At 31.5% G+C, this 21,265-nt stretch overlaps 4 protein-coding genes across 9 annotated transcripts; 2 read left to right on the plus strand and 2 right to left on the minus strand.

The window, feature by feature from the left end:
• Positions 1-1,843: 1,843 nt before the first annotated feature.
• On the plus strand, positions 1,844-4,274 carry LOC108327886 (uncharacterized). Its single transcript, XM_017561612.2, has 5 exons — positions 1,844-2,120; positions 2,367-2,629; positions 2,723-2,934; positions 3,423-3,687; positions 3,845-4,274. Exons 1-5 carry the CDS (start codon positions 2,027-2,029, stop codon positions 4,136-4,138), a joined length of 1,128 nt encoding a protein of 375 aa, XP_017417101.1. The 5' UTR covers positions 1,844-2,026; the 3' UTR covers positions 4,139-4,274.
• A 3,515-nt stretch (positions 4,275-7,789) lies between these two features.
• Positions 7,790-11,789, plus strand: LOC108326948 (protein ABSCISIC ACID-INSENSITIVE 5). 4 transcript variants are annotated; one of them, XM_017560582.2, is made up of 5 exons: positions 7,790-8,020; positions 9,398-10,428; positions 10,807-10,878; positions 10,989-11,018; positions 11,303-11,789. In XM_017560582.2, the coding sequence occupies exons 2-5, from the start codon at positions 9,409-9,411 to the stop codon at positions 11,405-11,407; spliced, it is 1,227 nt and encodes a 408-aa protein (XP_017416071.1). In that variant the 5' UTR covers positions 7,790-8,020; positions 9,398-9,408; the 3' UTR covers positions 11,408-11,789. The 4 variants fall into 4 exon arrangements, with proteins under 4 accessions (XP_017416071.1, XP_017416070.1, XP_017416072.1 ...); XM_017560581.2 differs by having other exon boundaries at positions 7,791-8,020; positions 9,395-10,428; XM_017560583.2 differs by having other exon boundaries at positions 7,791-8,020; positions 9,395-10,428; positions 11,306-11,789.
• A 528-nt stretch (positions 11,790-12,317) lies between these two features.
• LOC108328020 (F-box/LRR-repeat protein At1g67190) lies at positions 12,318-14,193 on the minus strand. 3 transcript variants are annotated; one of them, XM_017561787.2, is made up of 2 exons: positions 14,048-14,193; positions 12,318-13,827 (listed from the first exon to the last, which is right to left on the minus strand). In XM_017561787.2, the coding sequence occupies exon 2, from the start codon at positions 13,738-13,740 to the stop codon at positions 12,481-12,483; it is 1,260 nt and encodes a 419-aa protein (XP_017417276.1). In that variant the 5' UTR covers positions 13,741-13,827; positions 14,048-14,193; the 3' UTR covers positions 12,318-12,480. The 3 variants fall into 3 exon arrangements, with proteins under 3 accessions (XP_017417276.1, XP_017417278.1, XP_017417277.1); XM_017561789.2 differs by having other exon boundaries at positions 12,318-13,789; positions 14,048-14,188; XM_017561788.2 differs by having other exon boundaries at positions 14,033-14,188.
• A 2,512-nt stretch (positions 14,194-16,705) lies between these two features.
• On the minus strand, positions 16,706-20,780 carry LOC108326992 (iron-sulfur assembly protein IscA-like 1, mitochondrial). Its single transcript, XM_017560634.2, has 3 exons — positions 20,419-20,780; positions 19,226-19,343; positions 16,706-17,147 (listed from the first exon to the last, which is right to left on the minus strand). Exons 1-3 carry the CDS (start codon positions 20,606-20,608, stop codon positions 17,051-17,053), a joined length of 405 nt encoding a protein of 134 aa, XP_017416123.1. The 5' UTR covers positions 20,609-20,780; the 3' UTR covers positions 16,706-17,050.
• Between the last annotated feature and the right edge of the window lie 485 nt (positions 20,781-21,265).

Below are 21,265 nucleotides of genomic sequence, written 5' to 3' on the forward strand. Positions count from 1 at the left end.
TGTTTTTTTTTAAGTTTTTTTTTTATAATTGAAAGTAATTGATGCATAATCGATTATATTGAAAATATATACACAAGTAATTCAAAAGTTAAGGATAATTTTGACTAAATTTGTACCCATTAAATATTTCTTCATCTGAGTATCGTACCTTAAAATATTGTTGTTCTTAAATGTTTGAAAAAAATTTAAGAAGTCATTATGCTACATTTTAGTAAATATCATTAAAATGATCACTTGAATTATTTTTAGACACATAAGCTCTTCATAGGATGATACTTTTAACAATTGGGAGGCAAAGATACCGAAATGAAAACTAAAAAAAAAAATAATAATAAATTTATGGGAATTAAAAAGCTAAAAGTAACTCTTCCTATAATTACTTGAAAAATATGTTATTAACATGTATATTAAATATTATGCTTTTAAGATATTAAAATTATTTTCATTTATTATGCTTTTAACATGTATAGGAAAAATATTAAATATTTTTTATTTAATTTTTTTCTTAATTGCTGTTACCACCATGGCAAAAAGTTTGTTTTTAACTAGAGCAGGTCAATGTTTTTTTAAAGTAACTAGTATACTAGTATCTTATTATGTATAGATAAATACTAGTTGAATGACAGTAAAAACTATTAATATATATTTTTTCACAAAATAATAAACATCCTTATTATATACTTTTATTGAGGGCAATGTAATATCCTTTTAAATATTATGCCATTTCTGATAGAAAAAATAAGGTTTAAATGTTTATTTTGTCCCATGTTAAGAGATAAATTTCTGTTTAGTACCCGGTTTTAAAACGAAGACATTGGATCCTTATGTTATGAAAAGTATAAGTTCAACAAATCATCAAAGAAAAAACTGAACAAGAGAGAGAGAAAAAGCTGAAAAGCAGAAGAGAGAAGAGAAAAAGTATGGTCACATCAGCATGAACTTAACGTCGTTGCTGTCAACTTAACGGACATAACTTTATTCATACATTTTTTATAACATAGGAACCCAATGTCTTCATTTTTAAAACCAGATACTAAACAGAAATTCACCTCTTAACCTGAGGACGAAGTAAGTATTTAAGCCAAAGAATAATTATCATTAAAATGTTTTTCATCACTAATGATATGTTGACCCATAAAAAAATAATAATAAGATAATCAATATATTTTATTATACAGTTTTTCAACTTATTTTTATTAGTTTTAATTTCTTATAAAGTAAAATATTATGTAAATTTTATTTATTATTCAATCATTCCTCTTTATAATCTTTAATAAATCTAAATTAATAAACATATAATAAGGCCGCCATATCAATTACAAATCTCGTTAAATATGATCACTTTAATTAAACTTTCAAGCATCATCTGTATTTTTAATTTATATTTTTTTCATTAATAGTTTTTATTTATTTTCCTTTTTAAAAATGATATATCTATTATTTTGACTATATCCAGATAAAAGACAACAACAACATAAAAATATAAAATATAAAAAAGGAAATAAAAACATGCCAATAAATAAATATAATATAAATGAGAAAATCAATTTTTCTTAATCCTTAAACCGCAATTTAATACAGTTGAATGCTTAAGAAATTGTATTCTTCTAAAATAAGAAGAACGTACTTTATGAAAGAAAAAAAAATGTTCTTTAAAGAATGAAAACGCAAACAACAATTAACAGTTAAAAATTAGTAATTCAGACTTTTTCTTATGTATCGATTGAGATTAGAATAATCTTTAGATTTATTTCATTTTAATACAATTATGAATTGTTGTTTTTCTAATCAACATCACGAGTACATTATCTCATCTTAGATTTAATGCATCAAAATACCAAAGGCATGTTTGGAATGGAGGAAATTTGAAGACCGTGAATATTATGAGTATAGAGGATTTGATTCCGTAGTTTGGAGATGTTAAATTAGCACCAAACGCTTCCCTTATCCTAGTAAGTTGATCTCTGTGTCTGTCTGAAGATGAAAAGTTGTGTCGGTGTTGTCGTTGTCTGAGAAAGAGGAAGAAATGGGGAGTGGAGTGAACAGAAAATTTTCTGCAGCATCAACCCGTGCTCATTCCTCGAACCAAAACAAAACCACTTCAATTCACTTCCCTTCAGGTCCCACTTTTGTTTTTCATCTTGTTGAATAAAATGAGCATCATCATGTGCATTCTTCGACTGAACTGCATTTGGCATATTCCTCTGCCATCCCCTTGTTCTTTGTGATTTATTATCATATCATATTCATTTGATGGGACTTCCTCACTTTTTTTGTTTTGCTACCGTCACAGTACTAAATTCATATTCTTATCTTTATTTTGAAAAACTATTTTTATTTTTTAAAGCAATTTTGCATTATCCCAGGAATTTTGAGAACAGTGTTCGCTGTGTTGTTCATTGTGGTCGTAGCATGGGGTTATCAGGCAATTCAACCTCCTCCCCCAAAGTTGTGTGGTTCTCCTAGTGGCCCCCCTATAACAGCACCCAGAATCAAGCTAAGAGATGGACGAAATTTAGCATACAAAGAGCATGGTGTTCCAAAAGATGTAGCCAATCACAAAATCATCTTTGTTCATGGTTTTGATGCTTGCAGGCATGATGCCTATGTTGCAAAAACCTTATCACCTGTAATTATTTGTTTATTTTTGTTTGTTTGGTTTCATTACATTCTATGCTATGTTTGTCGATGTATTATCTGAATTTGTGATGGGGTTTTTCAGGATGTTGCTGATGATTTAGGGGTCTACATTGTATCATTTGACAGACCAGGGTATGGGGAGAGTGATCCTCATCCAAGCCAAACAGTGAAGAGCCTGGCACTAGATATAGAAGAACTTGCTGATAAATTGGGACTAGGATCCAAATTCTACATAATAGGTTTCTCTCTTGGGGGTCAGGTTGTTTGGAGGTGCCTTAAGTACATCCCTCACAGGTATGATGTATTCAGGTTTGAGGTAACTCTGTTGGCCTCAAACAGAACATTCTTTGGTTGTTTTTTCTTTTGTTGGCATGTAAATGTTTATGTCCCTTTGGTTGAACTTGCATTTTAGTTCTTTCAGTGATACAAGATCTTTGTTCATCTGCACTTATTATGCAGAATCTGTTGGTCCAGGCGGTCCAAACAAACTTTGAATGAATATTAATGTTAACTTCACAAGTGTAAAATGCTCAGGTTTGGGAAATTGGTGGGGTGATTATGCTTGTCTATGACATCAAAATGAATGGGGTAATTGTGCTTGTCATACCAAATTATGCAATACTTAAGACTCTCATTTCTGTGTAAGTGTGTAGTACTTAAAGAATTGTCTGCAGAAACTACACGAGGACATCAAATTTCTTGAAATAAGTTGTATGAATCTATGAGCCATTTTCTTTATCTGTATTCTTTGTCACAATGAAACAAAATTTCAATGGTGACAGGTTGGCAGGTGCAGTGCTGATAGCCCCAGTGCTGAACTACTGGTGGACTGGTCTTCCTAGAAACTTAACAAATGAAGTCTTTTACCGACAAAAACTACAAGACCAGTGGACACTTCGTGTTGTTCACTACATTCCTTGGCTAACTTACTGGTGGAACACTCAAACATGGTTTCCATCTTCTTCTTTAATTGCTGACAGTTTAGATCTTCTTTCCCTTCAAGACAAAGAACTTTTGCCTAAGAGGATAGATAGAAAGAATCATGTGGTATCTTGCTTATGCACTGAAACTCATCTAACTTCACACTTCATATTTGCTGTGATTTGACTCATTCCAATAGATTTTGATGTTTTTGGATGAATGTTATGCGTAAAGTTAGAACTTGATTATCTTAATAATCTGTTTGTGTTGCTTGCACTTTCAGGGTGAGGTAAGACAGCAGGGAGAACATGAAAGTGTCCACAGAGATCTAATTGTTGCATTTGGTAGCTGGGAATTTAGTCCTTTGGATCTGGAAAATCCATTTCCAAATAAAGAGGGTTTGGTTCATATTTGGCAAGGAGATGAAGATTTGATAGTGCCTGTTAAAGTGCAAAGATACATTGCACAAAAGCTTCCATGGATTCAATATCATGAACTTCAAGGTGCTGGCCATTTGTTCCCTCATCTTGATGGTATCAGTGATACCATTGTTAAGTCACTTTTAAATGCCCAGTAGTGTTGTTTGTTTGGATAATTTATAAAATTTCAATTCTAACCCTTGTTTTTGAGAGAATGTATTCATTGTATAACTTTTGTTTTGTCATTCAACTATACGTCTGTGTTAACTTTTATATAACAATTATTTCACTTAACTGCACCGTTTTTAGTTATAAACTTTTTATTTATTTAGTTAAAATATAAATCTTAAAATAAAATTTAAGTCCTACATACTCTAATATACACTCAATCATGTGGTAGTGTTGATAAATATACAATGAACAAAATCAGAGTAGATAACAAAAGAACTATTAGATTTTTTTTTTAAGAATGATATAGTAATATTATAGATGAAATTTGAATCTTTGATGCTTTCTTTCTTACAAATTGGTGGAATGATTCCATTGAAAAAAAGATTGTATAAACTTGTTTAGTTAAATTTAAATTATTGAACAAATAAATTTAGAAGAGATTGTAGAATTTAACTAATAAGTAATTAAATACACCTTTAAGTCTGATTTAATTTTTTAAAATCAAGCTACAAAAATAGCTAGATTAAGTTAGAACATTTATGAAATGGGAATAGAAAATAATTCAGTTAAGCTACTCTTTTGAGACTAAAATAAAAGTGACAACATGAACCGATACTTACCAAAAATATTTCCTCTGTTGAGACATAGAAATTATACTCTTCACAAATATCATTTTTTTGTTTTTCATTCGTAATGTCACACATTCATAATCATATAGAAAAAAAATATTTTGGTAAGTTAGTTTTATTAATGTGAATGTCAAACATTTTAATTATGTTATGCATTTGCAGATTTTGTGCAGCAAATTGAATTTTTCTAATTTACATGTTTTCCTTGTACTTTTTGTGACAAATAGGTGTAAGAATTTATTACGCCAAATCCATGAAAAATATCCTTAAAAAGACATTTTTCTACAAAATAATATGGTGAGAATTATCTACTGATACGTCGTTACCTTTCCCTAGAAAAAAAAACATTTGTCTAAAATTACCCACAGAAAGTGAAATTCTTGGAAAACTTTCCCTACGAGTATATTAAGAGAAAAAAAATTATCGTCAAAAGTTCATGGGAAAAAAACATTATTACCCGCGAATTTAGAGGTATCCACGAATTTTGGTCATAGAAATTTTGAATTCAGTTGATTTGCAATGTGGTTATTAAGAAGAAAGAATATTTAGTATATAAATATATAATTTAAGCATCAAAATGTGTATGTATATAATGTTTTATATTATTAACTAATAAACAGGTTCAATAATTGAATTAGTAAATAATCTTTTATTCATATAATTGTTATAAATTTTTGTGTTGATTTTAGTTACATTAAATTAATTAAATTGATAGCTTGTTAATTTTATAATAAGTGTATCAAATAGTTTATATAGTAATCGAAAATTCAAGTATAATTTTTTTAAGAGATTTGTGTGTTATTAGTTATCTGTGTATATTTATTTATATGAATATTCATCAATTCAAATTTAATAATAGATGAAATTAGATTAAAAAAATATATAAAACCATTAAATTAAAGTTACGTTACTCGATTAGAACAAAGGTTTTGGGTTTTATGTATTCAATTCAATGCAATGATCTAAATAATATAATTCTAGCATCTCTAAATCATATAATTCTAGCATGACTCAAGCATTCACACCATAAGTTTAGAAATTTTAATTTTTGAAAGATAAGTTCTAAATTTTTATGTAAAAATTATAATCTCTTAATTATTTTAACAAAGATTTGCATTAGGAATAAGTATTTAGAACAACCAATATGTTAGAGTCTATGTCTAAAATTAGAGCTGTCAAAACGGGTAATCTGGCTCGACCCGGTCGGCTCACCACCGGTTGGTCGCTTAGTGAGCCAACCCAATCCTGACTCACTTATTAGCGAACTGAAAAAATTTGAACCTGACTCATACAATTCAATCGTAATCAAAAAATATGTACAAAAGACAAACAAATAAATTTTTAATATTGATAATTTTTGTAACACTTTTTCACATATAATATTAGAGTCTTGAATAATTTTTCTCTCTTGAAACATCGGCTCAAACTCGTGGTGAACCGGATTAACTCGCAGATTACAACTCATTTTGACAGCACTAAATTTCTTAATTCTTGTCTAAGTTCAGAAAGCATAAAGAAAGCATAAAGAAAGAACATAAGAATCAAATGTATATTGCATAATAAAAAATTACATAAAATTAAAGTACATTTCATCTAACCTTAATGAACGATGAAGTTAGTTATTTTTACACATTTGGAGCCCAAATATAATACATGAAAGATGAAATGAAGGAAAGACTTTCTTGAGCTCTGGATGAACATATTCTATGGTCTCTTGTTGCATTTTCACACCAAAAATTCTTCCATTTTTGTCAAAAACTTGACTTTTCAACAACTCAGTTTCTTACTAAATAACTATGGATGAGAAGGTGCTTTTTGTGTCATAGTTAATTGTTTTTATTCTTTGGATGAATGGTCTACTCGTTGAGTGAATCTGATCTTGTCAAATGGATAAGAATATAAATTTATGAAAAAAAAACATAATTATCACACAAAAGTAATCCAAAAAAAAGTTTTCCTTCAATTTTCTTCGATCTTCATTTTTCCCACAAAAGTAATCCAAAAAAAAGTAATTACATCTTTATTAAAAATAAATGTTTAGATCTTAATATTTTTCATAAAAAAAATACAAAAATACATTATATAGAGATAAATAAAAAAACCTAAAAGTATAAAAAAAATAATTATCACACTATCATGGACTGACATAGAAATCATGATATATTAAAATATAATATTAAAAAAAATATAAATAATTTTAATTTTCTCTTATAGTAATTATTGTTCGATTTATTTGTTTGTATTTATGTTTACTCTAAATTTAACAAGGAGATACATACTGGTTGCAAGAACATAAAGTTGCCAGAGTTTAAGTCAAGAAGGTTTCTTTTTAAAAGGTATATTAAAACAGGTTAACTCTCTAACTATACTAAAAATATGGTTATTTTGTTATTTATATTATTACAAAACTGGAAAAGTCCTGTTTGACTACAATATTATTTAATACAATTTTAAAATAAAAATCATCCAACCTACTAAACTATACACACATTTTTTTTCTTTGTTCTTTAAAAAAAACATTTTTTATTTTAAATATAAATTAAGTAATAAATGACTAAGATTTATTAAACAAATCTTTGATTTCAACAGGCAACAAAAAAGATTCAAAAGTCCTCAAACTATATGTATGTTTTAGTTAAGAAAAAAAAATGTCCCTTATAGCTATACATATATTGTTGCATATAATTTTTAATCCTAAAACAAAATGAATGTATTTTAAAGTTTTTCTCCTTCATGAATTAGTAAGCCGGGGATAAAATATGAAACACAATTATGAGAAAGAATAATTAATGTGAAAATAGTATAATAATATAATTAAAAGGTGAATAAATAATATTGCAAAATAAAAAAAATTGAAAGGAATACGTGTTGAGCTGAAAAGATATGCTGTACAACACAAGTCCACACGTGCGACACCTGTCCTATACGTGTCGAGTAATGTAACCTATTGGGAAAAATATTTGTATCTATTGCAGCATTTGACATTTATCTTTTTCATTAATTTTGAATACCTCTTTTTGTGGGGTACCCTGAGCTGGAGTTAACCATATAGACGAAGATCTATCCCTTAAGTTGCAGGGTAGTGTGCCTTTTATGAATCTATTTGCTAGTTTCAGTGTTTCTTCTAAATAAATTTGAACACAATCTCTCCATCTATTTCAATCTCAAAGTTTTAGCACTGCTACAAAAGGAACTTCTTCAATACTTATATCAGTCTCAAATTGAAATTTCAATTTCCAGGTATCTATGTCCCTATGCAATTTTGCAAGATTATTTGTTTCTTTTCCATCACATCAAACTTTTTTTTTTCTTGATTCACCATGGATTGTTATGGTTTATGTTTTTTCATCTTTTTTTCAGTAACCATTCTGTGTGTATTGATTTTCTTACCACCATTTTCACCAAAGGAGGAACAATATTCCAAACATTGAAAGTATTCTACTCAATAACATTATAGGTGTTTTGATCCAAAATTTTATATTTCTTATCAAGGAAATAAACAATATAATATTTTTTTCCCTCAAGTCATTCTAAAATGGAGCTTAGAAACCCAAACAAAAAATTAATTGGAGAGAAAAAAAATGCTTCTTTGAACCAAACCTAAAACAATATTGTTTTGAAGTTATATATATGAAGTTTTCATGACTACAGTAAGCTGTGTGTAGCTAATAAAGCAAGCTGATGATTGTTTGATTTTTGTAGAGAGATATTGATGGTGCAATTTTCAACTCTTTTTTGGTGTTGATGGTGCAGATAAAATACTGTATATTTTTTAAGTGAATTTATGTGGAATCAGAATTGGTATTTATCTCTTGATCATCTAGTTTTGGATAATATTAAATAATGGAAGTATGTGAAAAGCATCTGGTTCCACCAAAAAGTGATAAAAATTACCATGGTCCCCACTTGAAATAATTTACTTGTATTAATTGAACATATTAGTTCTAATTACAAATATTAAAAGTTAGTTGTGTTCTTCTCTTGTGAATATTAATCAATTGAATTTTAGAAAGTTCTAATTAAATGTCTAAATTTATATGAATGAATGGTGGTATGAATTTCTTTGATATATACATATAAATTCAAATTATTTAGGATTATGGAGCATTTCAATTGTCAGATCATATTAGAGAAACTGAATTAACTATTATATAAAATACGCATTAAAAACATATTCTAAACTTTGTAAACTTTTAAAATCTTTGTATTTTTTAGTAATAAAAAAAATACTAATCAAGTGGTGGTTAAATAAAGTGACTCTTTCTTAAGAGGGTTAACATATCATGCATTTGTTGTTGTGTGAATTGTAATATATATTCATAAAAGTTTTTGAAGACATGATTGGATTGGTTTGGTGTTTCATCATCAAACAAAATATATTCATTTAACAACTTATAATTAACAACTTAAAATATCTACAAAATAAAAAATCATTTACTGATTTAAAATAATAATACTTTAATCAAATTTATTTTAATTTATTTGATTTAAAATAGGTAGTAAATGGCGTAATTTTTTTGAATGAGTACATCATTGTTTATTGTATTATATTTTCTGAATCTTACTTTACATTTGTCTTGTATGTTACTTTGTTCTCGTCTGGTCTCTTGAAAGAAGAAGGAAAGGAGATGGTGGTTGAAGAGGGTGAGATGAATTCCCAAGGTGAGGCGGAATCAAGATTCCAACAAGATGCGAACAAGAACCACCATTCTCAGTTCCCACCATCATCCATTGGAAGAGAAACATCCATATATTCTCTTACACTGGACGAGTTCCAGCACAGTCTATGCGAGACCGGCAAAAACTTCGGTTCCATGAACATGGACGAGTTTATCAGCAGCGTCTGGAACGCAGAAGAGAATCAAGCCATAATAACCTCTTCCAATCTCCCTCTCTCCCAACCCTTCACTGACAAAGATCCAACAACTCTAAGGAAACAACCAAGCCTCCCTCGCCAACCCTCACTCTCTCTCCCTGCACCTCTATGCAGGAAAACCGTGGATGAAGTTTGGTCCCAGATTCAGAAAGAACAACACGACAGCACTAACAACAACGAAGTTTTGGATAATACCGAGTCTGCCCCTCGCCAGCCCACTTTCGGTGAGATGACTTTGGAGGACTTTTTGGTCAAGGCTGGGGTGGTTCGAGAACAACCATGTGCACCACCACAGTTGTCTCATCACTCTCACCACCTCCAACACCAGCAGCAGCCGCAGCCGCAGCCGCAGCAGCAGCATTACACGAGTAACAACGGTGCAATGCCGGGAATGGGTTCTCCTTTTGTTGGAAGGAATGTTATTGGTGCAGTGAGTAACGTGGTTGCACCGGGTTACCAAGTGGGGGAGGCTTCTGGTGGGTATGCTGTAAACGGTAAGAGGGACGGTGGTGCGGTGTTTCATCAGCAAGGTGTTTCCTTTGGAGGAAGTGGGTATGGGATGGGTCCCACGATGGGAATGGGTGGACCTGTGAGTCCTGCTAATTCTTCTGATGGAATAGGGAATGATTGTGGGCAGTTTGGGCTTGAGATGGGTGGTTTGAGAGGTAGAAAGAGGATAGGGGATGGTCCTGTGGAAAAGGTGGTGGAGAGGAGGCAAAGGAGAATGATCAAGAATAGAGAGTCAGCTGCCAGATCTAGAGCCAGAAAACAGGTGCATGTCTCCTTTTATCATTTCAATGCAGTGTCTATGCATCTCAGGTTGATTTGTTATAATTTTGATAATGAATTAATGGCCGAAAGAAATGTGATGAAAAGTATGTTATGCTATTGTAGTAACCTGAATTTGTCTTACTGCATAATGTCTGGTAGAAACGTGGAAAGGAAGTAGATCAAGCATACACTAGTTTATTTTTAGTAGAGACTCACTTTCAATGACATTAGAATATCATGTTCTTTGAGAACTTGCTCAGAATTCAGACTATAAATGGCACTGAAAGTAGGAGTTTTTCTGGAAATTTTTGGTGGATATTTGAGGAAGGATTGTATTAAGCTTCATTTGCAGAACCTTATAGGGTTTTTTCCTTGGCAGGCATACACGGTTGAATTAGAAGCGGAACTAAACCAACTAAAAGAAGAGAACGCCCAACTGAGACAGGCGCTGGTACTGCCAAATTACGTTATAGCTTATGCAGAATGTTGAAAATTTTCATCCGTAAATTGAGGTATTGGTAATTCAATTATACTGATAAGGATCTCACTTGCATATTTCAGGCTGAGCTCGAGAGAAGAAGAAAGCAACAGGTAATCACTTACTAATGGTCATCTGATTAACTTCTAGTTAGAATTTAATTACATCATGGGTACAAAAGCTTTGGTTTAGCATGGTCCTTTCCTATTCCATGACCATTATGAGACAGTAAATCAATTGCTAATACTGTCCAATTTAATATGATTTTTTATTTCCCATGACAAAGCTTGTAGAAATCTGTGATATATAGGATCTGGGCTAATGGAGACACCACCCTTTATGTGAAGCAAATAGCTTATAACCTCATCTAAATGTGCCTTTTTGTGATCATTTGCAGCAGATTTTTGAAGAATTAAGCAATATTAGCGTTCAAACCAACGCTCAGAAAGTAAAAGAGAAAGATAAACTGAGAGCTTTGAGAAGGTACATGAGTTATCCTTAGTGAAGAAACGGCATGGTAACCAGTGAAATTTTGTACGCACCAGAGTTTCTTGTGACTAGTATGGCTAAATGAAAAAGAAAGTCAACTGAAGTTATAGCTGGTTGAAGAAACAGAGAAACTAAAGGGCGGGGAAGCTGCAAGAGTTCTCAAATTAAGATCAACGAAGAATGGGATCATCCAATTTGGATGACTCTCCTTATCAAATCATAGTTAATTTCTCAGACGTACAATATATATAGTTTTTGTAATATTCATGTCATTTCATCGTTGACTTGTGTGTGTACGTTCTCGTTTACGCCTATCACACCCTCGCTTTCTAGTTTACTTTATATATATTTTCAGTATAAAAGTATATCGACAATCAATAAATATTTATTGTTCATTATGTGTTTTACTATAATTAATTATTATAAAACTTAACATCTTATCATGCCATTTATGATTGGATAACTTTTGCTCTATTGTCTTCTTTTTATACCTTATTACGATGAAGGGGTGAAATTATGCTTAAACGTGTTTTTTATACCCGTGGTAACAACTGATTATTATAACCCAGTGGGTGTCCAAGAGGTGAAATACTTCGTTTGTTCACAAAATGACATTTATTTCTATCGCTCTGTGTAAATATACGTAGTTTTAATGTTTTGCACACAGGAAGAGATCTTCATGCTTTAGATTAATGATTCGTTTTAATTTGTTTAACAGAAGCTATAGATGCGCTGATAACTAGTAACTACTACTATGAATAATTTGCCAACTTCCAATTTTAGGAAACAAGAACGTGGAGTACGATTCAGAACAAACAGCAAACATTTACAATGCAGTAATGTTCAAGTGCATAAAAATAACCACAAATAGGCTCCGTCTGTCTACTTCAACAAGCAAAAATGTAATAAACAATAGAAAGAAAGGGGTTGTGATGGAAACCGAAATTCACTCATATACACAGAATCTATAACTTTACAATTGAAGAATTCTTGTGATTCAAGACAGAGAAATGGACAAAAGAAACTCATGGGGTATGCTTCTATCTTCTTTTATTTGGATGGGTTACATGAGTGCAACAGAACCCACTACTCATATTCAAACTCAAATTTTACATGCCCATATTTTCTTCCCAGTTGAAGAATGAATTCAGAGAATCTGGAAAGAATTTGGCACTCTTCATGTGTTTTTACCTCTGAAACATGACCATGTACAACCAATTTTTTCAAATTGGGACATCCTTCCAAAAGTCCAGCTACCCAAACTGAGAAAAGATCACTGATTACAGTCCATCCAAGTTCTAACACCACCACATTCATCAAACAAGACAAACCCTGCAAGCCATAATGAAGCACTCCATCTCTTAAATCATAACTTAACGACAAATGCGTCAATAGAGGAAAGCAAACAGAAATTGTCTCTATATCAACAACCTCATCCTCATCATCAAAAACAACACCCCACAGCCGAAGCTTATGTAACTTTGAGGCTTTTGAGATCATGTGATAAAATTTTGGCCACATGATTGTGAAGTTACAAACATCTATAATCTCAAGGTTCTCCGTACTATCCGCAATATCGAGATGCATGACATTCACGTCATCAATTTTCAACGCTTTCAGTGTCCCCTTTCCAACCAGCTCAAAAATCTCAAAAGTACATTCTTTCAAATGAAGTTTCTCGAGCAAATCCACCTCCAATATAAACTTATCCGAGCTAAACAATTCAAGGTGGAAATCCTTCAAAGAAAGACTGCTAAGCTCCACAGAAGCCTGAGAATCTGATATTGCAATATCTGGACTAACCATAGCCAATGTTTCAAGCTTTGGACAAGACGACATCAGAAGGCTCAAATCCAACGCCGAGATGCTAACAAAACTCAACGAAAGCGACTTCAAGCAAGGAAACTTCAAATAACCTGGCTCAACCCCAATGATGGAATTGCGAGCCAATGCCAGCACCTCCAGCCTGTGCCTGCTGCATTTCTCGATGATGTTGAAACAAGGGACAGTCCTTACATTGTAATGCAATTGGCGCAAGGAATCCCTAGTATACATAAGCCAAGCAATGACGGGGGCGGCAGAGAACTCACGGTCATCATCCATGAAAATGGTCAAAAACTGCAGTGCCTTGGTTTGAAAAATGGTCTGAGTGATGAGTATTTCCAACCTAGCACAGGAATAGTCATTATAGGGAGGCCAATCACTAAAATTGAAAGAAAGACTGTGGAGATGACTGCGCCATGCTTCCTTCCATTTCTTGCAAGTTGCAGAAGCAACCACTACATCCCGAGCAGAGCCGAGAAGAGACAATATGTTACCGATCACTTCCACAGGAATGTGTTCCATAGTAGTAGGATTAAATAAATTATCGGAATTAACAATTACTGAACCACACCTTCAATTTCAAAAGAATTCAATCCAATAAATGAGAACCTGTGCAGTATATGAAAGTTCCACAAATTAATCTCATCTAAACAATAGCAACAACAATAATAACACTAATTCCTCGATAAACAAAAATCAGAGATCCTATACAGTGAGTGATGGGAGTGATTAAGGTCAGAAAATGGAGTTAGGAAGATTGCATTGAATTAAATGGACAAATAGGAGAAAGTTAAAGATAAAGGATTAAACGAACCCCGAAGAGACTCACTTGGAGAACGAAAGGATCGTGTTCTTAGCGCAGAGAATTTGGAAATCGAAGAATCATAACATCCAAAATTTCGCTGAAATTTCTCTCACTAGACGAAGGAAAGGAAATTCTTTATGATACGGCTAGGCAAAACGGGAGTGAGTCTTCAAAATCGTGTGCGGGGTCCTTTGCACGTGTTAACAACTAACCCTTCGTACGTGTTAAAAACTTAACTTTTCCTTCGCACAGACTTTTAAAAAAGGAGTTTGTTTTAATTTTAAATTAATTATGTATTTTAATTAAAATTAATTAGTAGTTGTTAGTAATTATTTTATTGCTCGTTCGCCCACTCTAGACAAAAGAACTCATTAAGAATTTCCCTTTTTTCTGCTTTTACTTTGATGATGACGCCGACACTTCACGTGTATCATTCATCAATAATGTGTAAGTGTTGAGTGAAGAGTAAGGAATAGTGTAAATGTGGATTTAAGTTTATTTTAATTGTTAATTTAATACAATTAAGTTGGACGGATTAAGTTGACAATTTTAGTAATTTAATCTATCTCAATAAATTATACTTGAGTTAAATTGGATAAGGCCAGTAAATAGAATAACTAAAATCATATAGTAGTATTTTTAAAAAAAATCTAAAATAATTTAAATATATTTTTCATCTTAAAAATATTAATTAAAATTATATTTTATTCTCGTTTTAAATTTGCATCATTTACATCTTTATACTTTATAAGATTTTTATTAGAAGTAATGAATTTCAATGTCTTTGTCCCTCGACGCAACTTTTTTGTTCTCTCATTACAACAGAGATGATAAACTTGATATCGAAATTGATAGCTATAAAGATGATCATGCTTAATCATCCTAGAGGAGGAGACGGATTAAGAGGTGAAAATGGTAAATTCGAGATCGAGATAGATGAAATAATGTGTCATGTTTTTTTTAAGATGTATAATAGATAAATATAGACAAGTTCATTACAACATTGTCAAGCAATAAATCACTTCTAATAGTTTAGTAACTTAAAACTTAGTGTTAAAAGTAATATTTTTTAAAAATGTATATGGATATATCAATTATTTGGAGAATATGAGAAACAAAATTATCTTCAAGGATGCTATTGTGGATGTAGAAGAAATATTTTGTTTAGTAGAGATTAAAGCTTAGACATGATTAACACATAAATTGAGCAAGTCACCCTTTTCATATCCGAAATTGAATCTTTGTATCCTTTTATTTTTATAAGATCAGTATCATAGAACAAAGTTGGCAAGTGGTAAATGGTGTGAACTGAGAATATAAGTTTGGTTAGTTTTGAAAATGGTAACCATCACCACCACCACCACTAAGTTCATCCTTTTAGGTGAAGCACCAGACTTATCTCCAGAATCATTGGGTCTACCACCTCCTAATCTGCTGCAGTAGGTTGATCACGTATATAGTCACCTCCGTAGTCACCTGCTTCGCCAGGTTTATCACTTTGCAGAGATAGAAAGTTGTAGTGAGGAGAGGAGGACACTTAATTCAACAACAAAATCTGATTATATATAATCATGTGACCGTTTAATTTGTCACATCAAATAGTTTTTAATTGAGAACGTTTTACATTCTATTATGAGATATAAGGACAAATTTAGTACATACTTTAAAATATGGACAAAATACAAATTTTTTAAACAAAATACATTTAACTCATTTAAAAATATTATTTTGAATACTTATAAATTATTGTTAATATTTATACGATACAGATAAACAATAATTTTTAAAATAGTAAGGTTATTGTAGGTACAGAGAAAACAATTAAAGAAAAAGAAAATAAATGAAATATGTAAAAGAATAAAGTAAAAATAAAAATTGTTTGATTTAAGGGAAATAAAATGAGAAATGTAAGGGTAGTGAAATAGAAAAGTATAAACTAAACTTTTATTATAGAAAATGTTATACCAAGAAGGGTTTTAATCTCTCCATTTGAATAATAACATGCAAATATGTTTTACAATATCAGATAAAGTATTTTTTTTCAAGATTTAATATTAAAAATAATCTGTTATATTAAATGATACATAATTTAAGTTTGGGACACATATTACATCAACTAGATTTAGATAAAATAGATATTGAATATGATAACATAATTCATAACTACCGTTCATTTATTTTTTTGTGTTTTGATAGTCCATTTTTCTTTGCTAAATAATCGTATCTCAATAAACACATACCACAAAATAATTATAATATCTTATTAACTAAATAGACGAGCTCAAATATCCTAAACTCATGATTCATCTAATTATTGGTGAATCTTTAAATGTTTACATATTTTCTTTAAATTATTTTACTCTAACGACCATTTTTATTTGTCCAGCCAAAAATATGTTAAAAGAAATTGTCAACACCCAGTAAAAAACACGTAAGAATCTTGCCCTACAAACATCTATGATTAACAATTTTCAATTCATGAAGCATCTCGTGCCATTATAGTCAGGTCAATTGTGAAATACAAACATAATAAAAATGTGAAATACAAAAACTCAATGCAGTTTCTTTGCCTAGGTCCCAGCTTGTGTAGCTTAAGGCCATGCCATTCAACCAGAAATGATAATTCGTAATAATTCAAGTGAAAGCGTGATATATAAGCTGACCAAAGAATTCTAAGAAAAGTTTCTTCAGTTCTGAATGCGTTGAATGATATTTTAAACTTAAATTATTTCCAAGATATTGTTAAACTACAAACTACAATTTTCATGATATAAAGAATTACATGATGAATAAGAATCATCCGAACAAATGATAGGCCTTATTAGCATCAGCTCCAGAGAACTCGTATACTGAGACCACGTCAGTCTCAGTATCCTTTAGTTCTGAACACCTAAAGCTCTCGTTTTCCTAGTTGAAACAGGCAGAATTGTAGAAATCCATTAGTTGTACTTGTATGTCTATCTATTCGTGACAGGACTACTTTATACGTGAGGATCCACAGCAAGTTTAATAGCGATTTTAACCATTTCATGACTTAGAAGAGCCACTACTGCCTGTTGTCATGAAAGATTCACCACAACCACACTGACCTTTAGAATTTGGATTGACGAAAATAAATTCCGATCTGACAGGAGAAGCAAAAAAGAGCAGTGGTTAAAATAAAAGCAAAAATAACAAGGCAGTAGTTCACATTAGGAAAAAAAGAAAGGAAGAAAACAGATGAACCAACAACAAAAACGAACACAAAAACTGTACAATAATTTTCATGCCCTTTCATTAACACCGTCCTTAGTGATGCAGACATTTTTCTACATATATTTGAGATAGAAAAAACACTATTCATTACCAGAGGTAAGCATAACACAATGCACAGGAAATAATTGACTACTCCAAAAGCTCGAATTAACGCACAGTAAGAGTAACAGAGGTGGTATATAGCTTCTGTCACAAGCAGATCAATGCCCAAACATGTAATTCCTAAATGAAGATAAAACGTAAGCTACATTCCGTTGAAGAGAATCTAATCAAATTAATGTCTTCTAAAGCTTAATATATTAATGCATTTGGGTTTCAATTCTGTCTCTCTACACACACATATTCAGTATTTAGAAATCATAATAATGACATTATGTCTGGATTCAACTCTTACATCAAATATGTTATGCTTGCAGTAAGAACATATTTGCCTGTGACTTAAACTGTATAATTAGCTGGTTTCCAATAAGAAGAAAGTTTTGTGATGGGACGATTTCATACAATGCAATGTATGTGTTTACCAATATCTGTCATAAGCTTTGAATATATTAGTTTTTCAGTAACAGTTTCTGCACGACTGATTATGTGTCTCTATTGAATAACTCTGTAAATTACTGATTTAGCGTATCTCATCTATGAAACAAACAGACTTCTGCATGTCATAAGTCCTGTACTTTACACATTGCAAGTTTTAGTTATGCTCTTAACTGTTTTATTGTATAAAGAATTCAGTGAACTAGCCAATAATGGTAAGGTGCACATTTCTTGAGGTAATCTCAATTAATTAACAGGGATGAAATGCTTATTCTTATTTGTTTTATTTAATCACAGGCCAACATGGTTGGATAAAGAAAGGAGATAAAATAAATTAGAAGTCATTAAATTCATCCCACAGACACCACTAGACTACAAGTTTTAATACTAAAAAATTAACAAGCATTAAATTCTGTTACAGTAGTGGAACACACGCATTACTTGTTTTAATACTGTGTTTCTTTTTATCTTTTCAAGGTGGAAGAGCCCGAATGTAACTTTTGTAGACACTTAACAGATTTGGGTATGGTTTAAAGTGAAGTCGATGCCACCATGACAGTTTGACTAGATTCGTCCACAATAGACTAATTACGTGGTTCTCCTAAAGAATAACAGAAAACAGTTACCAAAACATTCACGCAAACCTCATTACTAACATGGATATACTTTATAAACTAAATTCCCTTAAAAATGATTCTATATATGTTTCGGAAGTAATCAAGTATGATTATTTGATGATCGAATTACATCATCTGTGTTGAGTACTAAGAAATAAGATTTCAAATCTACCTACTTGGACACAGTTTGTAGTTCGTGGTCTACTATATTAGTTAATGATACAGATGAATAATTAAGATCAATTAGAACACACATATATCCGGAAGTATTCAATTAAAAGTAAGTGAATAACAAGCTCAAACATCTGATCTACTTTCTTTCATGTGCTATTATGTCATAATGAGTCCAATTTTAACCGCCAGAACCAGAATAGACAGAAATCCTCAATATCAACTTTGAATGAGACCTATCCCTAAAATATTCAGTTTTACATCCAGAAAATTGGCACAGCGGATTCAATTAACAAGAGTAACAAACAATGAATTATTAAAAATATGAAACTTCCCAATTTCAGACAGTTCCCATGGAAACTGATAATTGGTAGAGGATGAATTTCTACATCTAAAAAGAAACCAACAGAAAAAGGGATAAGCAATCAACAACTGATTTTAATGTAGATGGAGCAGTGTAAAACTTAACATATCTGAGTCCCAAGTCCCAGCCAAAATATGATTACCTCTTATAGATAGAGTTATCATCCCATTCTCAAATCACAATACAACAAACAAAACATAGCAAAAACAGAAGAAAAGTACAAGTTGAGCATGAAGAAAAAGTGTCAGGGAAAATATTTACCTCAGTTTGTCATCTACAAAATCCATTTTAGTTCCAATGACATGCATAAGGGCCTTTGGATCAATCAATATCTTAACACCCTTATCCTCAACCAACTCATCAAACCTTCCTTTTTCATCTGTCAAAAACAACAGGAAACTTAATTTAAAAAGTCATAACTCAGTGCAATAATGCATCCATCTCCAGCTCACCACAATTGAAAGAGATAATCAGTAAACAAAAATAGAAAATTCCCAATAGTATTAAACTTTTATCCATGTTACTCATTTAGGACTTGAGATTTATATGAGAATATATTACCACCAAAGGTCAATTTTGCTTATTTACCTTAGTATTTGACATACCGCAATGCATGTGTTTGACTAATGGTTATTAGGAGTCAATTAATCACCGGGAGGGGGGGGATATATCTTCTAAACTTGAGTTGTGTAACAGTATGACAATGAAATATAAGTTTCATAAGAGACGAGTTAACATAGTTTTTAGAGGTGAACAAAGACAAGGTAAAAACGTTTAAATTTTCAATAGAGCTCCATGGTGCTGAATGATGCATGCAGCAAACTTCACCCAATGGATAAAAGTCCTTCTTGTTGACTGTTGCCATCACTTACATTCATTGTCTTAGTACTTACGTAGTTGGTCACTTCCTTAAGGTATGACTTATTTCATCATCTTAGACGTGACTTCAAATTTTACTTACTCATTTTAATCGTCCATAATAACTCTTATTTCTGAAGACAATGAATTAAGCATTTTCACGCTAGTGTGCGTAAACGGGGTATGTATATGAAACCAAAGACACAAAACATCCAACGAAAAAACACAGTAAATCTATCCAGATTATGATGAGACGCAATCTCAAAGACGATAAACATAGGAGCATGGCATAAAAATCGACAAAAATCGGTCATTCACAAGCACCGATGCAAAATTCCTGGAAAAGCAAATCGTCGAACACTCCTTTCAAAGATTAAAAAACCGAATGGATAATCCTATGCGTAAGAAAGGTAATTTAACGAGCCTAAGCTAAATCATTTAGGATCAACCTTTCTCCTTTGATTAAACCGTAGGGATTCCAGGACGAAAAACTAATAATCAAATTGAATTCAGCTAAATTATTAGAGAAAAAATGTTCCAGAAATCTACAAGATATACGATATTTCCAGAATAGATTAACAGAAAGAGTGAGAGACCTGCGTAATTGAGGGTGTAGGATAAGCCGTTGCAGCCGCGAGCCTTGACTCCGAGCTTCAAGAAGGGCCTCTGACGCTGCTGTAGCAGCTGCCGTATACGCGAGGCTGCGGCATCCGTCAACGACACGGCTTGGCGGCGCGCCGCCGTCCCTATCTTCACCGCTGCCACGCTCATCGCCTTCGAAGCCATCGAAGATTAACTATCCGTGTCCTGTTGTTTTAGGACGGTTCCTCTCTTTTTCAGGTTTGGCGCGTGGCCACCACGTTTGTGGCTATGCTAGGCTATTCGTAGAACGTTCCCGATGAAACCTATGCTCTGTGCTTGTGTGGCCTAATTATATCTGTCTGTCACCTCCCCAGTAATTTTATCAGAGCTCAAACAATAATGTACAGTTATCAGACAAATTATATATAAATACATTAATAATTCAAAATAATTTTATATCTAGCTATGTATGAAGCAAATATTACTTATGCGATAAGTCAGTATTTTGACACGAATCATTTACACAGATGCAAACATGCAATTAATAAAATTTACCTTTTTAGATAATAAAATAAAATTCATTTATTATTCAATAACTTATGTAATAATTTTATACTCTAATATAAATATACATATAACAAACTTGGTAATTTTTATAATAATTATTTAAAATTTGTAAACTTATTTCTGTGATAAATATTGTAAAATTATTTGAATAATAATTTTGTTGGTTAATGATGTAAAATAATTTATACTGTCAGTGACTATTAACTTTATTTAATTAAGCATAATTTATATTGTCAGTGACTATTAAGTTTATTTAATTAAGCATAAAATATATTTAATTAGTCATTTTCATTT

Source organism: Vigna angularis, chromosome 2 (assembly GCF_016808095.1).
Source record: "Vigna angularis cultivar LongXiaoDou No.4 chromosome 2, ASM1680809v1, whole genome shotgun sequence".
NCBI classification, from domain to species: domain Eukaryota; kingdom Viridiplantae; phylum Streptophyta; class Magnoliopsida; order Fabales; family Fabaceae; genus Vigna; species Vigna angularis.